Source organism: Podarcis raffonei, chromosome 5 (genome assembly GCF_027172205.1).
Source record: "Podarcis raffonei isolate rPodRaf1 chromosome 5, rPodRaf1.pri, whole genome shotgun sequence".
Taxonomy (NCBI): domain Eukaryota; kingdom Metazoa; phylum Chordata; class Lepidosauria; order Squamata; family Lacertidae; genus Podarcis; species Podarcis raffonei.
Window position 1 is genome coordinate 29,081,618 of NC_070606.1, and position 11,401 is coordinate 29,093,018.

Sequence of the window (11,401 nt, forward strand, 5' to 3'; positions counted from 1 at the left end):
AATGGGTGAAATGGGAAACTGGTTAGAGAATGTGGTTCAATCACAGTTCATGCAAAGGGGTTGTATGCACAGGCCACAGACTTATTTGGAGAAGGGCTATAGCTTTATAGGAGAGCATGTTTTGTTTGCAGAAAGTCGTAGGTAGAGCTTGGAAAGACTTGCACCGGAAACTATGGAAAGCTACTGCCAGTCTCTATAGAGTCAGTGGGTCAGTGATGGAACAGTGATTTGGATTGGTGTGTTTCTGTGTCTTATTAAAGCAAGATAATGAACTTCTGAACTGGATTGGAACCCGGTATCATTAAGTGAGTGTAGCATGCCAGCAGAAGTGGATATTAAGCCTACCCACTGCAGCGAGGGTTAGCTCTGATTAGCCTCTGTATAGGATGCTGGAAAGGGATGCGAGTGGCGCTGTGGGTTAAACCACAGAGCCTAGGACTTGCCGATCAGAAGGTCGGCAGTTTGAATCCCCACGACGGAGTGAGGTGAGCTCCCATTGTTCGGTCCCAGCTCCTGCCAACCTAGCAGTTCAAAAGAACGTCAAAGTGCAAGTAGATAAATAGGTACCACTCTAGTGGGAAGGTAAACGGCGTTTCCGTGCACTGCTCTGGTTCGCCAGAAGCGGCTTAGTCATGCTGGCCACATGACTCGGAAGCTGTACGCCGGCTCCCTCAGCCAATAAAGCGAGATGAGTGTCGCAACCCCAGAGTCGGCCATGACTGGACCTAATGGTCAGGGGTCCCTTTACCTTTACCTTAGGATGCTGGAGGTCTCAAACTGAACACAGGCGATGGGACCCAGCTAAACCACTGTAAACTTTGCAGTGATCTGGTAGCTTGCTAAGGGCTGGAACTGTTGGACTGTATAGATTGCCATAGGTTATATTATACCTATCGGGTCAGCAACAGTCCTGTGATACAAAATGAGTAGGCTTCCATCTGACACTAAAACAAAATTATCAGCACTCACATAAAATTAATTTGATATAAAATTTTATTTTGGTGGAGATATCTATCTGTTCATCTATCCTGTACCGTGTACTGCTACTGCAAATACTAGCTTAAATGGACATGTATCACTTTCTGCAGCTTGCTTAACTGGTGAGAATTATATTTAGAAGATTCTCAGTGGTGCTACTTTTCTGTTTTGTCCACATTAAAGGCTAGATTATCTTTTTTGAAGAAAGGGGTGGGGTGGTTTGCAAGCATGAGTCCCCATTTTAAGGAAAGCGATGGAATGGAGGGTATTTTCTCCTTGTTATATGATTTAACTCATGGTAGTGAAACAATAGCTGCTTCTTCCAAATAGGTTGTTTTGTTCATTTTCCGGCAGAAGTTGGTCAGGCTATCAGAGCTGCTTTGATTTAAGCTAGAGTAAAAGGGCTGTTTATCAGAAAGGTTCTGACTCTTTCAGCTGCTGTCTGCTACCTATGGTTCCCATCTTTCTAAAACATGAATACAAGCAGCAAGTAAGCATAGTTTAAATCACTGCAAAATGTGTATCCTGTGTTCCTGTCATTGATGTATTGGAAATTAAAATGGTTGTCACATCTTTCCTTTTCAGGTGCGGTGGATGATGTACTGGATTGTGTTTGCTCTTTATACTGTTACTGAAACAATAACGGACCTCATGATATCTTGGTAAGATATGTTTGGGTTCAGAGAATAATGTTACAATTCCAGTTGTGTTTTGACATATTGTAGTTTATAGTGTCACTTTATCCGAATTATCTTATGCTAGTTCTGAAAAAGGTAGAGCTATAAAATACCAATAATATGTAAAACTAGATTAAGGATTATTGATAATTAAAGTAAAGCCAAAAAAAGCTTTTGTTTAAAACGTGTTATTATTCAGTATCATCCAGAGCTTTCTGATCTAGAAGGAATGTACCTGTTACTAAAATAACAGAACCCAATTTTGAATTTGATTTGTTTTGCAGGTTTCCATTGTACTACGAGCTGAAGATTGCATTTGTTATTTGGTTGCTCTCTCCATATACTAGAGGGGCAAGTTTAATATATAGGAAGTTTCTTCATCCTCTTCTTTCTTCAAGAGAAAGGGTGAGACATTCCTCTCTTTGTGTTTTTAAAATAATTTATTCCATAATATAAATAAAAAAATAATGCAATTGGGGTGGGGAGGGGAGGAGAAACTTGCATTAGTACTTTGTATTTAACACTGAGAATGTTATGTCAAAATAGATTAATGTCCACACTGTTTGCCTGTTTTTCCCCTTAGGAGATTGATGAATATATTGTGCAAGCCAAAGAACGCGGTTATGAAACAATGGTTAACTTTGGTAAACAAGGCTTAAATTTAGCTGCTACTGCCGCAGTGACAGCAGCTGTAAAGGTAAATATTACTTAACCGTTCATTATAAAAATACATTGCATATTAAGTTGGATAACTTTTTTCTAACAGCATGTTCTAAAAGTATGTCCTCTCTTAAACACTAGCTATATTATGATTTTTTAAAAAAAATAGTGAAGATGACCCTTTCTTTCTCTCTTGTTGCCTTTTCTTGCTGGTAATCACACTCCGTAGGATTTCTGGCTTCTTTCTGCTGTTTTCCTTCAATCAAGTTGAGGTAATTGTTCATGGAAATTAAAGCATGAAGCAGTGCTACAGTACATATGAGTTGGCAAATTAATATGAATCCCCACTGAATTCTCTTTACCTTTTTTAGAATAAAATATTAATTCACTACATGAACTTGAACCATAACTGTTCTTGCTTAGAGTTGTGTGATATTTGAAAACATTAATTTAATTGGGCTGCTGCACTTGGACTCAAAAGGTGCTCTTGACTTTCTGTGACGTGTCTAAGTAATAAGCTTCTTGGCTCTTCCTGTAATTCAGGCATGTAGCTAATGGACACTAATGAAGTCAACATTTGTAACTATAGCAATATAAAAGGAGAATCTATACATCTCCAGTCAAAGATGTGCTTAGAATAAATGGTACAAGATAGGTTGAACAAGATGGACATTGCCTGCAGTAAATTTCCATGCATTAGTGAAGGGTAGCTTCCTCTTTTCTCCCTGTCTTTCATATTTCTAGGAAATTATAACTGCAACTAGTAGAAGTGTAACCTTCCTAATACTTGTAGCAATGCTTTGTAGACAAGTTTCACCAGCAGTCAATGGATCAGAAACAAAAAGGTAGTGGAAATGCTTAAAAATATATCTGGCTAACTTTAAAGAGGAATCTTCAGAGCAAAGCCCCTGCCCTTCTCTTTCACTTTCCTCAAGGTGAAGGAGAAAGAACAAGAAATGTGAACATTTGAACAGTCAGATTCACATTAGATATTACAAGAGAAGCAAAAACAAATCAGAGCAGGAAAAACCAGCTTGCAGCAAGACATGGATATGTCAGAGCAGTCAGGCTGAAATCCTTCCTTAAAAAAGCCAGATGAACCTTGTGCCTGAAGGATCAGCTGTTGAAACCCTAGGGAGAGTATTCTATAAAATTGACACTGCAGCCCCAAAGGCCTTACTCGTAGTAGATACCTGATGAACTTCAGCTGGCAGCAGGACACTGGACATAGCCTTAGATCAAGCATAGCCAGTGATCAGGGATGATGGAGTTGTAGTGCAGCAGTATCTGGAAGGCTACAGGTACCCCATTTCTAGTCTAAAACTTTGCATATGAGTGGAAATGTCTGTACAGCACTTCAGTGGCCCATGCTTTTGGGTTTGATGTGCTAAGAATAATTGAGATTGTTACCACTCCTCATGGAGTGCTGCCAAGCGAAAAGCTTTCAAACAGCCATAATCTGTGTGTTGTGTTTAGGCAGCAGGATAACGTTTGAACTGGTTGTCAGATATTCTTGGTAAACAACTACTCAAATTCTGCACACGGCCATTTTATTCAGGAAATAGCTATTGCTTTAATTGACACTAGATGAGATTCTGAGGAGGAATAATTACTAGTTGGCAAGGTTATGCAGAATTTGCCATTCTTAGGGGAAATTGCTTGACTTCTTAAGGCCTCAGTTGATCAAATCATGCCTATCTTTGGCATATGTGCACTCACACTCACATCTGCACCAGGGAGAGAGGATGTGAGCACATGACTTGCTGTGGCTCTTTTTTTATTTTAAACTATGGCTTAGTGTTATGTCTACCTCATCAGTTCTTTCTGAATTGGCAGTAGCCTGATTTGATGTGACCACTGTGTTCTTACAAACGCAGAGAAACCACACATCCAGGATTTCCTAAGGCTGAGACATGAGACCTAACCTTCCTCTCTTGAGTCTTGGATCAAGGCAGAATTTTCCTGAACGTTGGAGCTCAATTTATTGAAAGAAAACAATAATGTAGGGTCATAATGTTCAGCTTTCGTCCTATTTGGCTTGTTTATGGCTTCCATTTTTCCTGGACCTGCTATTCTCAAGGTTTCATTTCCTCAACATCAAATGCTGCAAACTGCTGATGGTATGCAGCCAAAGCAGCTGCTCACTTCGCTTTCATATGTAGTACTTTATATTTGGCCATGCTTTGTCTATTTACTCTTATCCTGAGAACTAGCTGTTTAATGAAGACCATTATATTTCCAAATACATAATTTATTGTTCTGAGATGATTCCTCTGCTGGTTTATCTACAGAGGTTCATAACGGCCTTTGGTTACTGCCAATTTGTAGCTTTTTGCTCAAGGACAAAGATTTGTATGAGAAGTTCTGACCATTTATACCATGTTTCAGATCTATGTTTAAACAGGTTATTATATATCATGCAACCTCTAAGGATGTTACTACAGTACTAATGTGTTGACAGCTGAAAACAAGAAAATGAATGGCGTAAGGCTACTTTGTCAGCCATTACTGCAGCCCTTTGTTAAACCAAATTTCTCCCAAATGTGCTTGAAAGGATTGCTGGTCCTGTTAGTGAATTAATTCACGTGGGCAGAACTGCTTAATATAGCACATGGAAGTTTTACAGCAAGGAAATTCACCATGCTTAAAATAAATAAGGAAAAGGTAACTTGTATGAGCTTGCATGCTTAAGTATAAATTCAGTAATTATATTTTAATAAAATTCGGAACTTTATGGCCAGGAGATTGTACCAGATGGAATGGATATATGAGGCACAGTTGGGTTGGCTGCATTAAAGATCCTATATGACAGGAGGACACAATTAAAGGCAATATAGGATAGGAAGCTAGTTGGGTCAAAGATGCTGTTCCCTGACAACTGGAGGCCTATAAAAGCTGGAGAGCTGTAATAATTCTCAAGAGTAAGTACCGGTACATAATTATAAGACTATTTTTAATAGATTGGGGTTCATTCATACAGAAATTGTGATCCAGATGCTAAATAGAATTTCACAAAAATGAGTAATCTGGGTTGGGTATTTGAAATGGTCCTGACTTACACTTAAGATGGAGGGAAACGCTTTAGTTGAGAATGCTGTTTCTTACAGTAACAAGCCAAATACTTCCAGGAAGCCCACAAGCAATTCATGAAAGCAACAGCCACTTGTACATCCCAGCATCTCATGTTTAGTATAATGCCTCTGAATACTGAGGCTCTGTTTAGCTGTGGTAGCCAGTATCCATTGATTGACCAATTTTCCATGATTTTGTTTAATCTCTTTTAAAGTCATCTAAGCTAGTAGCTATAACTGCGTATTATGGCAAGCAATTTCATAAATTGAGTGTTGTGTATGAGGTATTTTCTTGTGTTCTGTATCTACAAAGTAGTTACATGACAGGGGACTCTTTGCACAGCCAATACAGTGGTACCTCTGGATAAGCACACCTCTGGTTGTGTATCCTTCAGGATGTGAACATGGCAAACCTAGAAGTATTTTTCCAGGTTTTGCCATATGCGTAAAAGCAGTCCCTCTGGTTGCGGAAACCTTGGGATCCAACCGGAGTTCGAGTACGGATTCCGTCCACGACTGGAGGTACCACTATGCTGACTATCTGGGCAAATACATGTGGTACGCAGTGCAAAACATTGAATACTGTGCTTCTTCCGGCTTTCTACTTACATTTTAACTGCTGGTTTTCTGCATTGCCTTACTAGTACACTTTTGTCACTTTGGCTTCTACAACTTGGATGGATCTCATGATAAACCTTGTTAATCACTATAGGGATGAGGCTGTCCGAGCCTCAAGACTTGTGCATTCCCACCACTTCTTGTGCAGCTGTGTGAGGAGCAAATCAGAAACTTTTGTTCTGATTAACCACAGTTTAGCATTTCCTCTGAACCCTAAACTGTAATTAATCTAAAACTCTGGCTCGATTTAAAACAAGCTGTTTTGTTTCGAACCAACCATGGCTGGGTTTGGGCAGCGCAACAAGTGGCAGTTAATCTAAAATGGAAGTGGAAGTATCCAAAAAACCTTCTTATACCCAGGCCGGAGGAAAAAGCAGAGAGAGAAATGCAAGAGCCTCAGGCTTGCACAGGCTTGTTCACAGACTATAGAAACTATTGCAGGTGCTACATGCACTTGCATGCTTCAGCCCTGTCTTGCACATGTGTGCGCGCACACACACACACACACACCATCCTTTTTAAAAAAAACAACAACAGGTGTCATCTTGACACTTGGAAGCATTGCTAGATAAGAAATCTTATTTGTTGCATTCAAAACTGTCAGCTTGCCCAGAACTTTACATGCCCCTTAAAATTATTTAAGGGATAGAGCTTTTCCAGGTGTATTTTTTGCAGCTCCATTTCCGTAGAGGCACTTGTACATGTGCTATACTGCAATAGTTACAACACGATCAGGAATAAGCTCCAGTGCTTTCAACGAGAATTATTCAGTCGAAGATGTATGTAGAATTGCGTTGTCACTCCCTTAATCTACAGGTGGGAGTGTAACAATACAATTCAGCTCTAATCCAAAACTGGGAAACCTCCGTTTGTGCAGAACATAACTTTTAACATACAGTCAAGATCTGACATTATTTTTAAAGAGAGAATGTGATTTTATAAATTGGTTTACTAGTGTAAATTTTGTATTATGCAAGTTTTAAGTTTATGTTTAAGCAAGGTGTTGCACAAAAGAACAGAATATGCTTGATGGAAATAGAAGCGCTGCATGTGATGCCTTGTAATAGTACAATTTGTATTTTGACTGTTACAAATAAACTTTGGGGGGAAATGATCCTTTTCCTATTGAAACATTTCTCTTCCCCCTCCCCCCTTAATTTTTCAGGGTCAAGGGGCAATAACTGAAAAGCTGCGAAGTTTCAGTATGCATGACTTAACAGCTATACAAGGTGATGAACCAGTGGGACAAAGACACTACCAAACATTACCTGATACAAAAAAGAGAAGCAGAAGCTCCACCACCAATGAAACTTTAGGTTTGTATATTACTAAAAGAATTGGGATGTTTCTGTTTTTGCTAGATCGGGTGATAACTGATACTGGATATTGCCCATTAAATTTTGTATAAAGCAAGCAGTAGATGAATACAACCATGTTATTTTACTGGAAACTGAGAAAGCCTTGTTCCTGCAGATTTTATCAGGATAGCTCAGCTTTTTCTAGTCCCCAGTATTCGCCTTAAAGATAATTTATACCAATGATTTATACTTTAACAAACTTTCAACTTTGCAGTATCAGGTTACAATATTCCATTAAAAAAAGATTCTGAAGATGATAAAACAGATGAGGAGAGGGAAGGGACGTATTCAGAGGATGAGACGTTCACTCAGAGAGGTCTCCGGCGAACACAAAGTATGAAATCGGTAAAAACTATCAAAGGCCGCAAAGAGGCAAGTACATCTCTACTTAGTAATATAAAGTTCTGTGTTCAGGTGGTACAAAGAAATAGAGCTGTATGTCATTTACATATTGGCAACACCTCACTCCAGATCTCCTGATGGACAGCAGTAATGCACTCTCACTCCTGTTTGCTTAGGTTCCGATAAGAATTTATGCTATCTGCGCTCGAGCAGTTGATCTTCCTGTTTATCACATGAAGGTCACAAGAGTACCAAGACAACCTTCATGCTCCACAATGTTGCTGAGGGCACTTGGAAGCCATTTTGTTGACGTCCCTGTGTGTCCTGCAGTTCAGAGCCCTGTTAGCCAGAAACCCTCCCAGACCATTCTGCCCCCAGCAGAGTGGGGTAGCTGCTCCAGGCCATGTCTCTGACAATAGGCACATGACATAACACCTAATAAGCTGAATATTTCCAGCTTGCTCTGCAGCAAGAACCAGATCAAGGGAAATGTGTGTTTTATGCAGCTTTTTCCACTGTTGTTACTGACATCTTTTTGTTTTGCTGATTTTTTTTGGTGATTCTAAGGCTGCCTGGAAGAGAGTCTTTTTTTTTTTTTTTAGTGTTTTATGCCTCTCTGGGGGCATAAAAGCCTTTCTTTTTTCAAAATAAGGTTTTATTAAAGCTTTTTCATGATACAAACGGCCTTTAAATATTAACTGTTGGCTCATCATGCTACCATAGTTGGATGTTCAAAGTGCTATAATTCAAAAGGTGCATCTGGCAGTCTTCAGCTATGATTTTATAAATTGGTTTACTAGTGTATGAACTTTTTCTGAGTGATGCACTGGTTGCCTTTTAACAGTAGTTAAGCAACCTTCCCCAGCATGATGCCCATGGGAACTGGAGTCCCAACAAAATCTGGAGGACACCAGCTGGAGGAAGGCTGGGTTAAGCAATGGGGAGTCCCCTGCTCATTCTTTCTACTCCCGTCCCTCTCAGGACTCCATTCCCCCTTCTCTTGTACCATAGGTCAGGGTAAGTTGGAACTGAATGAACATTTGGGTTCAACGCCTGCTTAAAGGAATAATGCTGAAATCCCTCTGAGTTATGCTGCAGCTGGGAGGGGGAACATTTTTTCCCTAGGAGGGAGGGAGATTTCTGTTCCAGCAGTTGGCTCCGGATCTCTCGAATTGTTGTTTAAGTGACATTCACACAGCATTAATATGTTCCAGCCTTCAAATATATTTGTTTTTATCTGTTTCTTCTTCATGTCCTGCTTTGCCAGGTTTTTCTGTTCAGTATTTTGTCAAATCATTCATATGCTAAGGGAACTAAAAATGGGAAGGGGGTGCAGTAGCTCTTGATGACTGTCCTGTTTGCATCGACCTTGTTGTGTGTTCTGTAGTGGTCATTTGGGGTAACCAGCATAGAACCATCCAGATGTTTTGGCCTACTATCAGCTTGCATGTTCAGAGATGGTGGGAGCTGTAATCAAACCACATGTGAAGGACACCATATTGGCTACCCCTGTGCACAGACTGGCAGTTTTTAAAGGCTGCTAATGATCTGAAGCTGTTTTTATTGCACATAATTGGATTAACACTTTCATTCCTGTCCTTATGCTTGATTCTATTCCTAAACAGCCAGTTTTACAAATTTTGCACCAGATTTTGCCCTGTGTATCTGAATCTTTCATGCCATTTTTTTCTTTCAGGTGCGGTATGGCTCATTAAAATACAAAGTGAAGAGAAGACCACAAGTGTACTTCTAAACGATCTTCACAATTCAGCATGTCAAACTGCTATATTAGTTGCTTCCTGCAGGCCCACAATAGGGCCTTGTCCTGCATAGGACTTCCCCATTCTCTGAAGGGAAACACTTGGCATACGTGTGGATTCCCATTGCCAGTGTAGAGCATTTTCTTGATCATTGAAGAGGAAGGGGAAAGCCCTGCATGCACAGAGCTCTGCGTGCATACCTGACTTAACTGGCCACTATGTTCAGGGATTACCCATATCAATAATTCAGTCATGGTGGTAAGAATATATTGCTTTAAAGAGTGGAGTTATGTTTAATCTCAGTTTCTTAAAACTAATTGCTAATATGTTTAGGTTAGCACATTACGCTTTTGTACTTCGTAAGTGAAATAATTTAACGGCTGACTCTTAGAGACTTTTAATTGTGGCTTTTGTGGATGAGCATTGTGCTTGGTTAATGCCAACACTTACTGAAAATCTCAGCACTTCCAGAATTTCCTTTTTATACTTGGAAAGCTTATACTTGAATGCATCATTGTGCTAGATTCCTTAAAAATTCTTAAAATGCAATGTAAGAGTATTGAGTGTGAAAGAAAAAGTCATTCACAATTAATCTTCTTAATGGCTTGGATCCAAAGAACAACTTATGGCCATTCAAGGGTTTCTTCTACCTAGTGGAATTCACTTTCTTAAAACATGACAAACTGCTTTTGATAATTTCCTCACTGCTATGTGACATGGGGAGACTGCTTTATTCAGTCTGAAGTTGGTTTTAGTTGAAATTCTGTACGCTGCATAGATATATTTTTATATGAATTTGCAGTATACAACTAAAATAACAACAACAACAACCCCAGAAGGCTCACATAACTTGCTTCATTGTTTGGAGGTCTGTATATTGCTTTACTGTAACCAGGGATTTGAGGGTAGCCTGTGCATACAGCCGAGTTGATCACTCAGAACATTATCTCTTTCCAGAGCAACCCCTGTGCTAGTCTTTTGCAGCAAAAACACAACAGGCATGAGCTTCCATGAACTACAGTTCACAGATACATGAAGTGTTACCCTGAGTTACAGGTAGATGTGCACTGTAGTCCACAGAAGTTTGTGCCACAATAAATGTGTTACACAAGTCCCTTTGTTATCTGTATCTGGAGACTTGCATGCTGTGATCTGTAGTATTGCAGTTCTAACTGGATTTTTTTCAATGCAGTGTTGACCAAGGAACATAGAAAGCTGCAACACAGTCAGACCGTTGGTCTATCTAGTTTAGTATAGTCTACACTGGCAGCACCTCCTCAGTGTTTCAGACAGGTATTTCTCCAAGCAACACCTGGAGACCATCAGGGATTGAACTTGGCACTTTCTGCATGCAACTCTTACCAAGTTTATCTTCGTGTGGACTTTCTCTTATGGGTTCACTGCTGCATGTGAGAGCACGCAGCTGAGTAATATGGGCCAGGTGCCTTTTCTTTTTGGAATGCATATAAAGGAATTTAACTACAAGTTGAAGACCCAAAAGATTTCAAACCTTTTTGTTGGATACCAGCAGTCGTATGGTGTACCGTGTACTAGACATGTCAAACTCAAGAAACAGGAAAAACTTGCACACTCTAAATTTAGTTCTATTATTTTAGAGTCCTGTGTTTCTAGTGTTTAAGAATCATCTTGCATGTGCTTTTTATTGTTCTTGTGTTTTTTTATTCTTTTGTAAAACATTGAAGGTTTTATGTTGGGGCACTGCAGAGAACTGAAGGCCATTTCAGGAACACAAGGGTGGTATGCAACCAAGCAGTTGCAAGATTTTTCATTTCCCGTGTCATATTTGCCCTTTCCCTGCCTGTCTTCCCCAAATCTGCTGCAGAGGGTTGGTGAAACCCCAGAACAGATTTAGGGCTCTCATGGGAGAAGAAAGGAGAGGGATGGAAAGTTCAGCTACACAGCCAGATACTGAAATA

The 11,401-nt window shown here is 39.8% G+C and overlaps 1 protein-coding gene across 1 annotated transcript in view; it reads left to right on the top strand.

Annotated features, from left to right (window-relative positions):
- The window catches only part of REEP3 (receptor accessory protein 3), a 29,517-nt gene extending 18,567 nt beyond the window's left edge, over window positions 1-10,950 (top strand). The window contains exons 3-8 of the mRNA XM_053388399.1: window positions 1,564-1,640; window positions 1,940-2,060; window positions 2,239-2,352; window positions 7,170-7,320; window positions 7,583-7,734; window positions 9,401-10,950. Of these exons, the coding sequence (XP_053244374.1) occupies window positions 1,564-1,640; window positions 1,940-2,060; window positions 2,239-2,352; window positions 7,170-7,320; window positions 7,583-7,734; window positions 9,401-9,457 (672 nt within the window). The 3' untranslated portion in view covers window positions 9,458-10,950. The remainder of the gene's footprint in view (window positions 1-1,563; window positions 1,641-1,939; window positions 2,061-2,238; window positions 2,353-7,169; window positions 7,321-7,582; window positions 7,735-9,400) is intronic.
- The last annotated feature ends 451 nt before the right edge of the window (window positions 10,951-11,401 follow it).